Here is an 18,859-nt window from a genome sequence, read left to right as displayed (position 1 = left end):
CCATAAACAAGCAAACAGACCACGTTGTTTGCTGATCTGTGTAACTTTCTCCTGTACCAAAGCGTTTGCCAATCCCTCACTTCTGGATAGGACAAGTCCTCCTCCCTCCTTACAGAAATCTGAAGGCAGTGCACAACTTTGAGTCAGAGAGACAAAAAGCCACTAAGTGTCAGCTGAGCTGAAGATGACACTATATTCTAGGGCTTGCTCTGCCCCTGAGGACTTGTAATCATTGTTGCATCTTGCTATCAAAATTATCAAAACCAGCTGCTTTGCCTTTTGCAGCATCTTTCAGAGCTTTGTTTGCTCACTGGGGACTGCTCCAGCTTTGCCCAACACACATTTTCCCATGCCTGAACCAAGCGGATTACACTTCCATCCCTCACCTAGGTTTATATGGGGGGGGGGAACGATTCTTTTGGAAGTGCTAGCTGCTTCTCTTTTTTTTTTTTTATGGATAAATTCCCAACCACAGCCAGAAGGGTTGCTCTGGTGGAGAGTACAAAAGGGGAAACTGCCTGCATTCATCCATCAGACTGCATCCCACAGAAATTCAGAAACTCAGAGAGTACAAGGAAGTTGTCAACTTTCTTTTCCCTTTGGATGTTGATTTCTTGTTGAGTTTTCTCTCTTTCCCCCCCTACTTCCAGGCTCCTAGCTCAGGATTGGGAAAGGAAGACTGCAGTCTGTCCTTTTGTTACATGGCAGTCTCTTTACCTGCATTAGAAATAACACTGATAGTTTAGAAGATCAGCTTCTAACAGAAGCTGGACAAATGTGATGGGGATCCCAAGTGGACTCAGAAGACTAGTGCTTTGCCGTAAAGAGGAGGGTAATCTGCTCTGGGACCAAGACCTTAGGCTTTTTGCTCAAGGTACTCAGCCAGCTTAAGAATTCCAGGAACTACTATATAATGAAGGAAGCCAAGGGAGATTTACCCAAAGGTATTATCCAAGGAGTACACGGTTTCTAGCCATTGGAAGAGAAGTGGAGCAGGAGTGGGGATTTCTTGTGCACAGCAATGTCAGAGACTCATGCTCTGGAATGAGCTCCTACTTGCCTGGTCAGACTAGCTGCTCCTCAAGGATTATGCCTTAAAGGAACCTGCTGCCCCAGCTTTGTGACTCTCTCCCCCTCGCCCTGCAGAGGATCCTGGAGACAAGGGAAGGCAAGCAGCCAGTTTCATCTGGGTTCAAAAACTCTGCTAAGAGGCTCTCCTCTTTCTCTCCCAAGTACCGATTCAGAATCCAGAACACAGGGATGTCAAGAAGTTTATCCCCCAAAGCCAGTAAAGGGCTGGAAATATGGGGAGAGGAAAGCCAGGGCCCAAGCTCCAGTGGCAAGTCCCTCCACTCCAAGAATTTAAGAAGTGTTCCCTTGTTACTGCTGAACTTTTCACGGAGGCCATGAATGCGGATTGATTCCCCCTGCCACACACTTGCACAAAGCCAGTTCCAGCTGGGCCCCAAAAGTGAAATCTAGGATCTCCTGCATGCATGCTCTTGCCTGTATAAATTCTCTCTCTTCTTTGTGGTTTACCATGGCTTAGAAGTTGCTTCCTGACAGGGGTAGGCTAAAGAGATTTTCCTGCTAGAGTCCCTTGATATTGGCCGCTGGTGTTTCATAGCAGTCTTCTACTAGTAGGATCAGCTACCAAGCTTCCCAGAAGTGCTCTATTCAGCTAGTACTTATTTTTCTCTAGGCCCAAATATGATCACTACATCAGACTATTAGATCTCCTACTGGGACAGCTTGGTTCGTGCCTCTGCTGCACTCTAGTGAGCTTATTCTTTAGAATTTACCTTTCCCTGGGCTCGAGGCCCCAATCTGCCATCAGCTAATGCAGAATGAGGATAAACAGGCTCACCCATCTGTACAGCATTTAAACAGTGGGCCAGGTTCTTTCCTCTCAGCTGGCGATATATTCATCCACCTAAGCCTTCCCTTTTGTGATGGACTATAGAAAGAGATGCATTAGCTGGCAGCTGTGGAACAGAGATGACACTTCTGACAGCAGCTTGGAACAGTAAGCACTTTTTCAAGGACTTACTGGACACACTGCTGAAGAGTAACACGAATCCAAGTGAAATGCCAGTCTCCTTGGGGATAGACTCTCAACAATTGGGGTAAGAAAATCTTTTTCTTCTTATCAGTTCGAGAAAGCCTCTTAGCAGGTGTCCCAAGGGCTAATGACAATCTCTCATAAGATACTTGCTTAAAACAAACAATGCAAGCCTTAAGAAATGAATGGAGTCATCCAAACTGGTGGAAAATGAAGGCTGCCTATCTGTCAGAATGCCATATTGTTTGGTCACTCAATTGTTATATTGGCATGGACAAAAAAATATATCATTCAAGTGAAATCACTCTGCACTCCTGTTTACAGCACAAGGTTTTTGCATTGCCAGACTGCCTTTGTTGTCCGGTAGAGTGAAGTGTTTGGGCTATGTACTACAAAAAGTGTCTCAAGATGTAGAAGAGGTGAGGAGTTGTCATCAAACTCTGCTTATTCAAGGTCAGCACATGTGGTGGCTAACACATGAACAGCTGCATATGATCAACACTTTAGTCATCTGGAGTTACAAGAAGAAATGCATACTCCTTTTCTGGTAATGTACATGTCTTCCACATTAGTCTAGTCTTCCCTCCAGGTGATATGAGGTTCACTTATGACATGAATATAAAATTATATAGTTAACACCTCAGATGCAGGGAGCACATGACATGAATGGTTATCTTCTAAACAGAAAAACAGTTTTTTGTTCCAGTGAACAAAAAACTATCCAATAGCTCATAAGAAGGCAAGGCCTCTGAGGAGAAAATTCATGGCAGCGAGACTTGCATGCAAAATGTAAAATGTGGTGATTTGGACTGCATGAACACAGCTTCCTACCTCCAAGAGTATTAAAACCAAAAGTGAACAATACGTGTTCTGTACTTTTGCAAGGTTCAATATCAGTTAGTGATATAAAAACCAAGGTCTCTGCCCTATGCTAACAGTCCAAGGTCCAAATTAAGCTCAGATGCACAATGAGTCAAAGTTACTAGATATGGAAGAGGTTAATTACTTTCCTAGCCAACCTCCTTGTCATCTCAAGTAGGAAGCTGGTTTTTACAGACTGTTGTGATAACTTAAGACCAGAAGTCCTTCGGGCATACATGTTGGACACAAGAATAACTGCAGAAAGTGCTGGCACTCCAAGCTATAACCAGCTTCAAAAAATCAGCATGTTATAAGCTACTGTTTGTTATCTCTTGGGCTCCAGCAGTAAAAAAACATTTTAAAGATCAGAAACTCAAGCACTAATGGTTAATTTTTTAATATATATTTTAGAAGTCATAAATAATTTGTTGGGAAGGCTAACATATACATGAAATATATAAATAATTTCAGCTTACATGAACAAGCCTATGCGTAAAGCACACACAACTTCTACTGAATAATAATAATAAAAACTTCAGTTTATACATTTATAAACAAACTCCCTGACAATTCACCAAAACCAAAGGTGTCCCCTTTGCAATGTGCTACAAGAAATCTCAAAGTCTACCAGCCTTCCCCATCCAGGTGATGTGAGGCTGAAGGAACTGGGCTTATTTAGCCTGGAGAAGAGAAGATTGGCAGGGGATTTAATAGCAGCCTGCACCTACCTGAAAGGGGGTGGGGGGGTGGGGAGGAGGAGTGGGGGTTCAAAAGGAGGACAGAGCTAGACTGTTTTCAGTGGTGGCAGATGACAATACAAGGAGCCATGGGCTTATGTTGAAGCAAGGGAAGTTTTAGGTCAGATATTAGGACAATCTCTGTCACCAGGAGAGTAAAGTATTGGAACAGGTTATCCAAAGAGGTTGTAGAAATTCCAACCTTGGAGGTTAAGACCCGCTGGGCAGACAAAGCCTTGGCTGGTATAATATAGTTGGGGATGGTCCTTCTTTGAGCAGATGTGACCTCCTGAGGTCCCTTCCAACCCTCATTTTCTATGATCCTATGAATCTATGATCCATTACACAGCAACATCTTGTTAGTTACAAAGCTTTTGTTCCTATCAATCGCACTGAATTTATGAAATAAAGAATGAGTCTGAGCCTTTGACTGTTCTCAAAGTGGGGCTGTGGGAGTCTGGGTGACTTCGCTGCATTTTGCATAATTCTGAATCCAGTAGCACTGTTCGTTGTGAAGTGGCTCTTGACGATTTTAAGCTGACATTTATACATATGTGTTTTAGAACTGAAAGATTCTTGTCAGTGTGAACTTTGCACAGACCATAGCTCCATATTCTAGCTATTAATTATCTGGGTATTTTCTTAGGTTCCATAAAACATATTTATGAAGTATTGGCAGTGATGGGAATTCTTGTGAACTGAATAAGGGTTTCAACAGCAAGCTAAACAGAAAAAGGCCCTATTATCTTCCCATAAACCTCCCTCAGCTAGTTTCTGCCCTTCCACTTTCTGTGCCAAACCTCTCATATATTCTCCCCCAGCTAGACTGATTTACACCTGACACTATCTTGCCAGCCACTCCCCATCACAGCAATGTGTTTTGTCAAGATGTTCTTCCATATGCTTCTCAAAACCCTCTAGTATATGCAAAATATACACGTATTTAAGTGTGCACCATATCTACACAGATACAAGATTCATGGTACAGGCAAAGACAGCAGTACGGCCTAGAATAAAGGTTTCAAAGCAGTTCTCATTCTAAGAGCCTATTTATTGAAATTTGGCAGGGGAGGGGGCAGGGCATGCTGGAGAGGAAAGAAATTACAGCAGTCTAGGGCAGAGATCTGGCTTGGGGAATTTGATTTTGAACAATCACTTTGTCAACATTTGTTCGGCCACTTCAGAAGAAGAGAGAGGGGGGAAAGAAAAGTTTTCCCCATTTGAAGAAATTTGCAGCCCTTCATCAAGAAACTCTAGCACCGCTATGCTCTGCAGCCAAAGTGAAATTTGGCAAAGGATCATTCTGACATCTAGAACAAAGACTTCACTGTGTCCATGCTGTTGCCATCCTAGTTTTAAGATATCAGGAAAGGGCCCCCAAAGTAAGTCACGAAGCCTCTCATATAATCACCCACATTTCTAGCTAGTTGGTCTTCTCAGGTCAGCTTTGAGTCTATAGAAGCCATCACTAGCGAACTACCATAAAATAATTGGGCTAACCCACCTCAGAGTGCATACTGGACAATGGTAGCTTTGTGACTGCACAATGAAGCACTTAGTATGAATGAGCAGGGGTTTGGGTTGTAGCCGTGTTGGTCTAAGGACATAGGCAGACAAGGTTAACACCCACAAATTGCACGCCGCTGGTTATGATGTATCACCCATCCCTTGAACCTGTACGGAAAATCCTCAAAAAACTGCAATCCATATTAGAAAGAGACCCTATTCTTAAAAAGATCTTCCCAGAGCCACCCATCCTAGCCTTCAGACAAGCACCGAACCTCGCCAACCTCATCACCAGAAGCAAACTTCCTCAACCCTAGAACACACCAAAAGGATCCAGACAGTGCCAGGACAAGAAATGCAAAACCTGGCCACACATCTCCACCACCTCCACTATTACTACACCCCACAACAGAGCCATCAGCATCCCAGGATCTTACAGCTGCACCTCCAGGAATGTAGCATACCTCATCCAATGCACCAAATGCCCTGATGGAAGATATGTAGGAGAGACCAGACAACAACTGCGCACCAGAATGAACGCACACCGGAAATCCATCAAAGACAGAAACACCCAATTACCGGTGGGGGCACATTTCTCACAGGAGGGCCACTCTCTCTCCAATCTCTCAGTCCTGATCCTCAAGGGAAACTTACACAGCACTTCCCAGAGACGAGCCTATGAACTCCATTTCATCAACCTGCTGGATACTAGAGATCAGGGACTAAACACAGACACTGGATTTTTGATACATTATAATCTGCCTGGCAACTGACTCCCCAGCCCAGCCCAGCCCAGCCCAGCCCCTGGCTTCTTTACTTTTCATTCCATCCAGGAAGAGCACACACCAACTGCTGAAACGTCCTTAGCCTGGCGAAGGGTTTTTGAACCCGAAAGCTTGCTCAATAACTATTCTCCAACCATTTGGGTTGGTCTAATAAAAGATATCAAATTCACCCAAGGAACCTCGTCTGCCTTAGTATGAATGAAGCACTTAGTAGCCAGTAAAATCCATAGGTCATGTGGGCCACAGGGTCAAGATGATGCTATAGGTTCCCAAGGCAAGGAAGGAAACCAAGCAGATGAAAACCCAAGCCTGTGAAATAGTACCGTCTCTTGTGCTGTTTGTAGTGGTCTGAGATGTTCAAGTTTTGACCATCCCTAGGGCCTGAATTCCAGCTTTGGATGCCTCCTTGACCGGAGATGTTGGATTCAAAGGAAGACCACATTTAAGGAACATCTAAGGAAAAATCTAAGGAGGAAAGGCTGTGGAGAGGGAGGTCATTATCACTGGGGATAACTGTAGTGATGGGTACTAGACAGGGAGAAAGAAAAAGAAGCCAACCTTTTAGGGGGAAGTAGGAGTAAGATGTAGGCACCCAGAAGTCAGGGGAGGTATGAGGTACAAGCTGCACTGCAAGTTGCCTAGAGATGTCTCCCTAATGGCAAAAATGACCCTGATGACTTGAAGAAGAAGCCTTCACATGGAGTCTGAGACATACAAATGCTAGCAAGATGCCAATATTCACGTCTGCATAAAAACGGATTTGGGAATTCATCAGTCCTCAGTCAAGAGCTGACTGCATCCTGGGACTATTGTCAAGTGATAGATGCCTTCCAAAGGTTATGTTTGTGTAAAATGAAAAGTGTACTTTTAGGTCACGCTGTATTTTATAAATAAATTTTACTTCAACATGCATAATTTAAAAGCAACAGCATGGAAAGTACATCATACTGAGACACCATATAAATTATAGAGAGCAATGGGGAACTCAGGACTTTAGCACAGCATGTACGTGATCCATGACACATAAGCAAGTTATTTTTATATCTGTCAGAAAACCACTCACTCTTTTCTACAGCAAGCCCTTAAATGTATGGCTGACGAAAACTTATCAACAGTTAAGTGGTAAATGAAGAGATAGCAATTTTATGTACAGTAAGTCAGTCTGACAAAAGTGATAAGGAAGACATCTCTGATGCAAATCATTTCTCTTAATAATGGGGGCCGGGGGCGTCACTTCTTGCTGTGTTATTAAGTAGGCTCTGGAGAGCAGTCAATGCCATCAGAAAAAACAGGTGCCACCCAGAGCTCCCTCCAGTTTGGAGCCAGAAGTTTACAATGGTCCTAAAAAATCCCTTTAGTTGATCCCTCTATTGGTCAGGTTTGCCTCTTTCAATGGCCTCCATCCTAACCTGCAATAAGCCCTAGTGCTTCCACTTTGCATTTCTTTTGGCTAAATCCATTACAAAAATCAAAGGGAAAAACATTATTGTTGCCAGGTGTAAAATGCAGATAAACAGCCTGCGATACATAAATGCTGAGCTTGCAGTTTATTGCTTTTATAGACTTACGATGCCCCTTTGAAATACTGTTCCTGGGGAAAAATATGCTTTTAAACCTACAGCACCTAATATACAAACACACCAGACATTTAGGGAGCAGCTCTCTTACCACGTAAATGGAGAAAACTGTTGGGTAAGTGACTGTTTCTTTTCCTGTGCCTAAGGCCAGCTAAAAGCACCCTCTGCCCATATGAGACCCAGTGCAACTGGGCTCTTAGCACATGCTGTGAAGTTATCAGGAGCTGAGAACCCAAATGCTGTTTTACCATTTGGAGTGAGCTTCCTGCAGGACCTGGGAGTTAGCCCCACTTGGGAGGATGGAGGTGATGTTTTTCATGCCCATTTACCTTCCTTGCTGACATGCCCCCATCGGGGGACAATATGCTCGTGCACTGATCTAGAGGCCTAGGAACAGTCTCCTCCTGCCCCTTTTAAGAACAAATGCTGACCTGCTGCCATGTCTTTTACAAATTTACATGATAAATATGCTTATTAACATAACTTAATAGGAAATCTGGACATTTTTGCTTTTTTCTTAAATATGCCAAAACCAACAGCAACTGCTTTTGCACACGGCTCTGGCAAGATGGCTCCATGCCACAGGGCAGCTCCTGGAGTTGTGGAAGGAGGCTATACTTGGGAGGAGGGTTTCTTGTGAGTTATTAAAACTTGTGAATTTCCTGGTCTTGAAAATTGGGTGTGAGAGGGCTAGTTATAAGGTTCCTGTAGGAGTTTTTAACCTGATGGAGGGGTATTCTCCATCTTCACTTCACTTTAATGAAGACCTAGACAAAAACCATTCATGAACACCAGCATGCAAAATCAAGACAGGCAATGGCTACCATTTTCAAGCCTGAGACTTGTGTGGGCATTTGGGATGCTCAGCACTGGATACCAGGACATAACTCCATTGCAGCCACAAACAAGTAGAGCAAAGGCATATCCTGCCTGGGAGAAATAAGAAAATAAACCAATCATCTGAGACACTGGGTAAAAATCTGTTTGTATGTTTGCATCTAAAACCTCACTCCCATTTTCTTCCCAAGTACAACAAGGAAAACCTCCTCTGCTATGGCCTTCAGATGAGGACATTCTTGCAACTTACTGATGAAGCCGAGTATGCCAATGCAGTACTTGGGTACCAAGCTAATGAATACAGCATAGCCCAAAAAACCAGAATTGCTTGTGATCATAAGCGTACACAATTTTCCAGGGAGATGATTGCCTATAAGAGGCAAGTACCAGGGGCGGCCTTAGGGAAAATGGTTCCCTGGGCGAACTTGTATTTTGGTGCCTTTGCTTTAAGCTTAAGTATGGAATAGTATTAATGAAAATTTCAGAATAAAGCCCCACAGGGAGCTGCTGGGCTGGATCGAGCGACTTGCACCCCGCAGGCAGGTACCGCTGCTACTGTATAGGAATGAGGCGGGAAGACTGGACAAGGACATTGCCCACCTGTAAAGTCTGCCCTGATAGGCCCAACTCTCTTGGCGTGGGAGGCACTGGCCAAATCCCTCCCATGGAACAAGGAACATTCAAGTACATGCTGCAGGGACCTGTTTTCTTCCAACTCAGCCCCAACCCACATGGTAGAAATGCATCAGGCTCAGAGCCACACAGCTGCAAACACCAAAGCACCCTGATGTTCTTTTCTCCCTATTTCAAAAAGCTTTTTAAAAAAAGTCAATAGAATTTAAGTTTCTGGCATCTCCAATTTCCTACACTGCAAGGGGAATTAGGCTGTATCTGCTTGCCGAACGTTAATGGAGGATTATGGCTTTGTAAAAGAATTAATGCTCAACCTTTCATCTCTCTTCAGACAGCATTCACCCACTTAATAAGATGAAACGTCTCTTAATGCCCCCAGGGATTCCTCTAGGATCTCTCCTAATACTTTTCTGCTCGGCTTCCTGTTTAATAAAATTTTACAAAATCCTGTGTTAGGGACAGATAAAAAAAAAAAATCTAAATCTAATGTTAATCATAATTTTATAAAGCGCCTCAATTATGCAAGGTTTAGTCAATACAAAGTAAAAACCAGATCACAGGACCCAAGCGCTTGCAGTATGAGCAATGGAATCTGTCTCTGGCACCTAGGCATCCTTTAAGACAGCACCTATATATCAACACACAGAAATTAGCATCTCCATAAAGCCAAATCTCTAAATCGACACTGGTCTTCTCTTTTTAGATTCAACTACTTAAACATGCAATATTGTAGCCCTTTCCCCTCTCAATAGAAAGGTCAAGTTCTAGCTCAGTTTATTAGATGATATGGTTGTTGTCATCTAGCTGATAGAAAATGATTAATTCCCCTGCAGCTGTATCATCTCCCAATCCACAGCTCTAAACCCAAAGCATGTATGTGCCCTGTGGAGCAGATGTGAGCTCTGTTGAAATGGTGCATTTGAATGCATTTCCTACAAGTCTCTAATGTCATTGTATATTTTACATGTTTCCAACGCCACAGGTGATAGAAGGGAGTGCCTGCAGCCTTCAGCTTCAACTAAAACAGATTAAGGGAGAGTTTTGGGACCTTACAACCAAACTAACAAGACAGAAAGGATGGGAGGAAGCCCCAATTTCTAGATAGGCAAAATGAATTAGGTCTCCCAAAGTCCAACAGAGCTTTATGGCCAAGCCAGGGACTGTGTGCCTGGTCCCAGTCCATTTTCTCATGTCCCCAGGCTACATTTCTCCAGCAGCCTTCAAAACTACCATATGGTCTGGGAAATCTTATTAAATCAAAAAAGGATCTTCCATCCCATTAACGAGCATTGCTTCAGCAAAGCCACGTCACCCACCTTTCCATCTACCAACCCAGTGACAGCAGGGCCGACTAGTAAGGGGTGCAGAATCTCTTCTGGAACCAGAGACACTAACTGAAGGTGCTGAAGAGCCTGCCCTGGGAGACCCACTTTCCACCTCAAGAGATACACTCAAGTGCATGGAGAGGCAGTGTTGCATCTCTGGGGGAAGATTTCTCCTTCCTTGTCTATGCAGTTGCTTCTGCAAATTCCCATTGCGGGGGGTTATCACGTAGCTGCATTCCTTCAGAGCAGTGTTGCATAACCTATGGCTGGATCTGTTGAAGTGAGCAGATCCAACCTGCAGCACAGGAGATCAGCAGCTAGCAGCTTGGCCTGACATCTGCTTCACTGACCTGTGCTGTGCCACCGATACCTCCATGTTGCAGGCAACGACCTCCTCCCCCATCTCTCCACCAGAATGGTGGCCAATAGTGTAGCCAGGTTTCAAGTGCCCAGTCCACCCCCCCTACACACACACTTTAAAAATGTTGATCTCTACTGCTTTAGAGGGTATTGAGAAATACATGGAGAGAAATTAAAGCTTGCGTCTCCCATAAACATCCAATCAGACCACAACATACAGGGATTAAACACCCCCGTAGAGGCTGCCAGCTTCCCAGAGGCTTAGTACTGCAAGCCCAACTGGGCCAGAAGAAACCCCCCGATAGCCCATCTGAACCCACTTCAGTAGTCTCTGAATCAAAATGACCCAGCCTGATCCTCTCTCCCTAAACTATATAAATCATCTTGATTTAGCTTCTCTCCAAGGGAATGCCCATGTCACAGCCTAAACTGTTCACCCTCCTCTGGAAGGTCAATAGGAGGCTGCCCAGGGGCTGTCAGGTGCTCAGCACTTCTGACAGCCCGGTCTTTTACTGAGTCATGTAAGTCAGAACATACGAGGCAGCGATCATTCAGACCTCAGTCTTAAGCATTTGGTTTCAAATATTTAGCTTTTGGCTTGAATAATGAAGAGGTTACAAATAAATAATTCTGTTTGATTTCCAAGGCAGGTGGATGTGAGGCTAGCTACATCTCTGTGCTGCTGCCTACAGAAACTAGCACACCTTTAACCAGGCTAACCCAATGAAGCACACAGGCTCAGCCTGACCTTTAACCTTTGGGTTAGAAAATTACTTCCAACTGCATTCTCTCAAACCTAAAACTTGCCTGTTCCAGTTTGTTCCCTGAGGCTGAGACTGCCTACACATTTTATTGCCTTCATACCTACCTACATTTTAAATAAATATCACAAAAGGATATACAGTTAGCCAAGTTCACTCTTGCAACTGCTGCTACAGGGTTATACCAGGAACATGTTTTTCTCTATATGCTGCATATGCTGTGGCCAAGGCTTTATATGAGAAAGATTTAGGAAAGGTTTGGGGGCTCCCTGAGGTTTTTCCCTCCTCCCCTGCTGCTCACCTGTAGAATTCTCTGCAGGATTGATGGAAGGGCAATAAAAGCAGCCATGTTGTTGAGCACCTGCATGGTCAAATTCTTCAGATCTGCAAGATCAAAACATGGAAGTCATATACAACCAGTCAGAACTGGAAGGTTAGGAAAAGCCGTCACTGTAAAAGTTTACAAGGCCTTTTTTTTTCCTGCTTTCAAAAAACATTACAAGTAAATATTTTAGATAACCAGCAAATTATGCAGTAAGTGCACAGTTCTTTCCATCTGAAAGTAAATGCAGTGTTCAGGTAAGCTTTCAAGCTTATGATTTCCACTCTCCACCCCGTTATTAAGCGGCCAGATGTTCTACAGCCTTCTTAGAAATCTTACTTGGTGATGCATTGCTATTCAGTTTCCTCCCTGCCTGCAAACTTTGGTCACATAAACAGCCCCCCCAATGACTTTGAAACATCATGTTTCCACCGGGATAATATCACATATTGCTTATTTCGGGGTGCCCAAACCTAAACAAAGCCTGTTTTTTAATAAGTGAAGGACCCCTGAAAAAGCCTGCCATCTCTGGAGGGACAAAGGGAGAGGAAAAATGCAAGGAAACAGCCTGCAGAGCATGTGATAATAACTGTCACCTCTTTTCAACAATTCTGAGATGCTTGGTTTTCCCTTTGCACCATTAAAGGCCTTGACCTGAGATAAGGAAGCTCTGGAGGTAGCAAAACAAGACAAGGATTCACTTCAATCAGCAGACACGTCATGGCCAAACTCTTCAATGGGTGGGTCAAACATACAGAAAAAGCTCAAGAGGCCAACTGGCATTTCAGGCATGGCCCTCTTTGCACCTGAAATGTGCTGCAGCTTGTAGCTCTCCTTCCTAGGATGATGCAAGGAACTGGATAGAAACAGTCGCTCTCTGCTGTCTTACTATCCCCAACCATAATATTTCATGGTCCTTAAGACATATTGCCAGCAGAATGACTGTTTTCTTCTTAGCAGGCATCAGTAAATCAAAAAAACACAAACAGTCTTAGGAGGCTGTGAATTGGGAGGACAATATCCACTGCATAGATTTTGCTCAAGAGAAATGGTGTTTCTTATTTTTCTAGCGTATCAACCCTGTGGTAACCATCTTCCATTTTCAAAATGTCATTAATTTTAATATTGAGCTTGTTTAAATATTTAAATGATGAGACTCGATAGCTTCCCTTTGGCTAAAACCTGACTGCAATGTCTGTCTCTTACTGTGGCTCTGACAACTAGCTGATCCCTGGAGGAGTATTGTGAGTCTCAGTTAACGCACTGTCAGCCTACGCAGATGATCTGGCAAAAGCCCATCCACTCACTGCATGACAAAAGGTAGAATTAGGGACCTGCTATTGGAGGAAATGGTCACTGGATTGTATTGGAACTGGAGCAGTCAGCGTTGCAAGAGGCTGTAGAGACTGACAGGAGAGGGAGAAGGATGAAAGAGCTGAAAGGCAAGAAAGAACAAAGGGATTTTCCTAAAGGTCCATGACCTTTCCAAAAGCTTCAGAGCAGAGTTAGGAAGAGGCAGGAGACTGGAGCTGTGAAATAGTTGCCAAATCTGTTCAGGCATTAAGAGAAGTGACCAATAAGCTTCCTTGCTTCTGCGATCCTATGGACTGGGCCTCCGAGGGGGCTGCACAAGGTCTCTGCAAGTTTTAAAGGGCACTTTCCTCCAAGCCATTCATCAGTCTCCTTCCATTCGTGGCAACTGAGCATGGTTTTGTGCATCCCAGGCTGATGCAGAATGGGGAGCAGGGGGAAGGGGGGGGGGGTGTCACACCTGGACCGGACCCCTGATTCTGGTTCCCGAAGACTGGATGCTCTAAAGGCCTTGGGTAGCACCTCACTCACCATGCAGGGGTGGGAGGGAGTTGGGGGAGCAGTATGGGATGCCTGGAAGACTGACCAGATACTAGTCAGAAAAAAAGTTTGGTGTCTGCATGTAACACTGGACTGGTTCATAGAGGACCAATTCAAAACAATACCTGATTATCCAGTTATACTTTTAAAACATTCCAGGAGATTTAAACTGTTCTAAACTGACTTGCACATCTGTCCACTTCCATTTTAAACCGATCTAAGTGCTGTGCATGCCCATGTCCTCACTTCCCTTCTCTGTGGCCCTGTCCCTGCTCCTTTAGTCCATTTCCCTTATTTAAAATACAAACTCTTACAAGCAAGGACTGTCTCCTGTTGCATAGATGTTACAGTGCCCAGAAAAACAGGGCCATGCTCTTCACTGGGGTGTCTAAGGGCTACAATAGCATACCAGCCCAAGAAGGCTCTCACACGTGAGAGGGTGACAGTGGTTTACCTATCTGGCAAAAAGGGACAAGAGGCAAACAGGTTGGGTTTACATTTAAAAAAAAGGATAGATAAAATCTTTTTTTTTTTTAGTTTTTGTTCTCTCTCCTCCCCAGTGCCAGAATAATATATTTAGCATGCTTTATTTTGGTGCATTTACCCATGATATCACAACAATCATACAAACACCTCCTCACTCATATCTGTGTCAGACACCTAGCTGCAATCCTATCCCACCCTGCTCAAGTCCCTGAAAAACTGTTAATGGGTCAATGTTGGCAACATATCTTCATCCTAGCTTTAAGACTACGCAACAGCAACAAAAAATGGTAAGGAGAATGACAGAAATTCTGCATTAGACCAAGGAAACATGTTCTAATCCCTCAATCAAAGGGTTTTTAAATTTAATTTTCAGGTAATTGCAACTGCCAGTGAGTTACATGAGGAGAGACGTGGGTCTCTATGCAGGACCAAGAGGATTTAAGACTGTAAAGAGAAAATGGATTGATATTTATAAGTAGAAATCCTGCAGACTACATATATTACAGTCTAGGAAGGTTCTAATATGCCCCTACTAAAAATGGCCCTTCCTACCCAGGAGAGCAGGGTAACAGCACTTTACATCAAGGAAGGAGCCCCCCAGGGGACGCTTGCCTGCCTGTACACAAATGCCAGGAGCTTGGGGAATAAGCAGGAGGAGCTCATCCTCCTGCTCAATGCAAATAATTATGATGTCATAGGGATAACGGAGACCTGGTAGGACTCCACCCATGACTGGACCATGGGTATAGATGGCTATACCCTGTACAGGAGGGATCGTGTAGATAAAAAGGGTGGGGGTGTAGCTCTCTATGTTAAGGAAAGCTACACGTCCCTGCAAGCCGATATTGGAGACCAGGGTGGATGACTGGAGACCCTCTGGGTTAAAATCCGTGGGGAACACGGCACAGGGGACACAATGGTGGGAGTCTACTACACACCTCCCACCCAAAGTCCTGAGCTTGACCAGGAGTTTGCCCAGAAACTGGCTGAGGCCACATGCTCCAGGACCATGGTTGTCATGGGTGACTTCAATTACCCAGACATAGATTCATAGATTCATAGATGTTAGGGTCGGAAGGGACCTCAATAGATCATCAAGTCCAACCCCCTGCATAAGCAGGAAAGAGTGCTGGGTCTAGATGACCACAGCTAGATACTCGTCTAACCTCCTCTTGAAGACCCCCAGGGTAGGGGAGAGCACCACCTCCCTTGGGAGCCCGTTCCAGACCTTGGCCACTCGAACTGTGAAGAAGTTCTTCCTAATGTCCAGACTAAATCTGCTCTCTGCTAGCTTGTGGCCATTGTTTCTTGTAACCCCCGGGGGCGCCTTGGTGAATAAATCCTCACCAATTCCCTTCTGTGCCCCCGTGATGAACTTATAGGCAGCCACAAGGTCGCCTCTCAACCTTCTCTTGCGGAGGCTGAAAAGGTCCAGTTTCTCTAGTCTCTCCTCGTAGGGCTTGGTCTGCAGGCCCTTGACCATACGAGTTGCCCTTCGCTGTACCCTCTCCAGGTTATCCGCATCCTTCTTGAAGTGTGGCGCCCAGAATTGCACGCAGTACTCCAACTGCGGTCTGACCAACGCCCTATAGAGGGGAAGTATCACCTCCCTGGACCTATTTGTCATGCATCTGCTGATGCACGATAAAGTGCCATTGGCTTTTCTGATGGCTTCGTCACACTGCCGACTCATGTTCATCTTGGAATCCACTAGGACTCCAAGATCCCTTTCCACCTCCGTGCCACCCAGCAGGTCATTCCCTAGGCTGTAGGTGTGCTGGACATTTTTCCTCCCTAGGTGCAGCACTTTGCATTTCTCCTTGTTGAACTGCATTCTGTTGTTTTCTGCCCACTTGTCCAGCCTATCCAGGTCTGCCTGCAGCTGTTCCCTGCCCTCCGGCGTGTCCACTTCTCCCCATAGCTTTGTGTCATCTGCAAACTTGGACAGAGTACATTTCACTCCCACGTCCAAGTCGCTGATGAAGACATTAAAGAGTATCGGTCCAAGGACCGAACCCTGCGGGACCCCACTGCCCACACCCTTCCAGGTCGAGACCGACCCATCTACCACGACTCTTTGGGTGCGACCCTCTAGCCAATTCGCAACCCACCGGACTGTGCAGTCATCCACATCACAGCCTCTTAGCTTGTTCACCAGTATGGGGTGGGATACCGTATCGAAGGCCTTCCTGAAGTCCAGGTATACGACATCCACCCCTCCTCCTGTGTCCAGGCGTTTTGTAAACCTGGTCATAGAAAGAGACTAGGTTGGTCAGGCACGATCTGCCCGCCACTAACCCATGCTGGTTTCCCCTCAGCATAATTTGTCCTGCCGGGCTCTCACAAATGTGAGCCTTGATAATTTTTTCAAATATTTTACCAAGGATGGAGGTGAGACTGACCGGCCTATAGTTGCCCGGGTCCTCCTTCCTCCCCTTTTTGAAAATGGGGACCACGTTAGCCCTTTTCCAGTCCTCCGGGACTTGGCCCGTGCGCCACGAGCATTCGAATATTCCCGCCAGTGGCTCTGCAATGACGTCGGCCAGTGCCTTCAGCACCCTCGGATGGAGCCCATCCGGGCCTGCCGACTTAAAGGCATCCAGTTCTTCCAAATGACTCTGCACCACCTCAGGATCTACGCATGGAAGTCTGGCGCTTTGCTGCTGCCTCTCTACAACCCCAGTGAGAGACTTGTCGTGCCCCTCGCTTAGGAACACTGAGGCAAAGAACTCGTTGAGGAGTTCAGCCTTGTCCCCTCTATCTGTCACCAATTGTTTCTGCCCATTTAGCAGGGGTCCTATTCCTCCCTGGGCCTTCCTTTTACTCCCTATGTATCTAAAAAACAATTTCTTGTTGTCCTTTACTTGGGTTGCCATCCTCAGCTCCATGGTAGCTTTGGCCCGCCTAACTGCCTCCCTACAAGCACGAGCAGAGGAGGTATATTCATCTTTAGTGATCTCACCCTGTTTCCACTTTTTATGTGCTCCCCTTTTGGCCCTTAGGCTGCCCTGGATTTCTCTGGTCAGCCATGGAAGCCTCCTGGCCCCTTTCCCTCTTTTGCCTCGCTCGGGGATCGTCTTGCTTTGTGCCCAAAGGATCGTTTCCTTTAGGCACAGCCACCCTTCTTGGGCACCCATCCCATCAAAACTCCTACTCTGCAGTGCTTCCTTGACTAATCGCCTGAGTGCAATGAGATCAGCTTTCCTAAAGTCTAGCACTTTCACCCTACTAGTTACCTTACCCACTCGCCGTCTTATGTTGAATTCTATCATAAGGTGATCACTGTCTCCCAGATAGCTACCAATTTGGAGGTCCCCTATCGTGTCATCTCCCGTTGCCAATACCAGATCCAGTATGGCATTCCCCCTAGTGGGACCATACACCTCCTGTGTCAGGTGGAGGTCCTGTACACAAGTTAGAAACCTGCGTGAGCGATGGGACCTTGCTGTCTGCGTCTCCCAGCAGATGTCCGGGTAGTTTAGGTCCCCCATGACTACCGCCTCTTTAGCTTTTAAAGCACATCTCGTGGGAGGATCGCTCAGCAAAATCTGAGCGGTCTCAAAGCTTCCTCTCGTGCGTGGATGTCCTATACCTGACTCAAGAAGTTTATGGGCCAACGAGAGGCAAAGCGCTGCTCAACCTGGTACTGGCTACTGGGGATGACCTAGTCGGCGACCTAGTGATCGATGGGAAGCTGGGTGACAGCGACCACGAGCTGATCGCCTTCACCATCCGCCGAAAAGCTGGCAAGTCAGTCAGCAACACGGAAGTCCCTGACTTCAGGAAAGCCGACTTTGACAAACTCAGGAGGCTTGTCAGTGAGGCCCTAAGGGACCATGACCACAGGGAGAGGGGAGTTCAAGAAGAGTGGTTGCTCCTCAAGGGAGCGATCCTCAATGCACATGCTAAGTCTATTCCATCTCAGAGGAAAGGCAGCAAGAGGGCACAGCAGCCCCCCTGGCTCTCCAGGGACCTGGCAGACCTCCTGAGGCTAAAAAGAAAGGCCTACAAAGGATGGAGGATGGGAGTCACTTCCAAGGAAGATTCTGCACTGGTCCAGTCCTGCAGGGAGCATACCAGGAAATCCAAGACCGCAACTGAACTCCAACTAGCTTTGAGCATCAAGGACAATAAAAATTCCTTTCAGATATGTGGGGAGCCGGAGGAAAAGCAGGGGCAACATTGGACCCCTGCTGAACCAGATGGGGCAACTGACAACTGACGCTCAGGAAAAAGCCAACCTATTAAATAAGTACTTTGCGTCGGTCTTTCATCAGTCCCATGGGACGCCCATGCCCTCTACGGGACAGGGAAGTCCGGGTGAGGGTGATCCCCTGACCTCCATTAATGCTGACTTTGTGAAGGAACATCTTGAGAAGCTGGATACTTTCAAGTCAGCCGGCCCTGACAATCTTCACCCCAGGGTACTCAAGGAGCTGGCGAGCATCATAGCCCAGCCTCTAGCACAGATCTTTGAAAACTCTTGGCACTCAGGTGTAGTGCCCAAAGACTGGAAGAAGGCCAACGTGGTGCCTATCTTCAAGAAAGGGAGGAAAGTGGATCCGGCTAACTATAGGCCCATTAGCCTGACTTCTATCCCGGGGAAGATCTTAGAAAAGTTTATTAAAGAGGCCATCCTTAATGGACTGGACGACGCCAACATCTTAAGGGATAGCCAGCACGGGTTTGTTGCGGCTAGGTCTTGCTTGACCAATCTCATTTCCTTCTATGACCAGGTAACCTATCACCTGGACAA

The 18,859-nt window shown here is 45.7% G+C and overlaps 1 protein-coding gene across 7 annotated transcripts in view; it reads right to left on the bottom strand.

Moving 5' to 3' along the window:
* The window catches only part of VPS8 (VPS8 subunit of CORVET complex), a 167,635-nt gene that overhangs the window by 41,953 nt on the left and 106,823 nt on the right, over positions 1-18,859 (bottom strand). For all 7 annotated transcript variants that reach the window (XM_059730747.1, XM_059730749.1, XM_059730752.1 and 4 more), the window contains one exon: positions 11,746-11,828. In XM_059730747.1, the coding sequence (XP_059586730.1) occupies positions 11,746-11,828 (83 nt within the window). The remainder of the gene's footprint in view (positions 1-11,745; positions 11,829-18,859) is intronic.

This window comes from Alligator mississippiensis, chromosome 7 (assembly GCF_030867095.1).
Source record: "Alligator mississippiensis isolate rAllMis1 chromosome 7, rAllMis1, whole genome shotgun sequence".
In the NCBI taxonomy this organism is placed as follows: domain Eukaryota; kingdom Metazoa; phylum Chordata; order Crocodylia; family Alligatoridae; genus Alligator; species Alligator mississippiensis.
The sequence above is the reverse complement of the archived record's forward strand: the minus strand, read 5'-3'. Positions and strand labels throughout refer to the sequence as shown.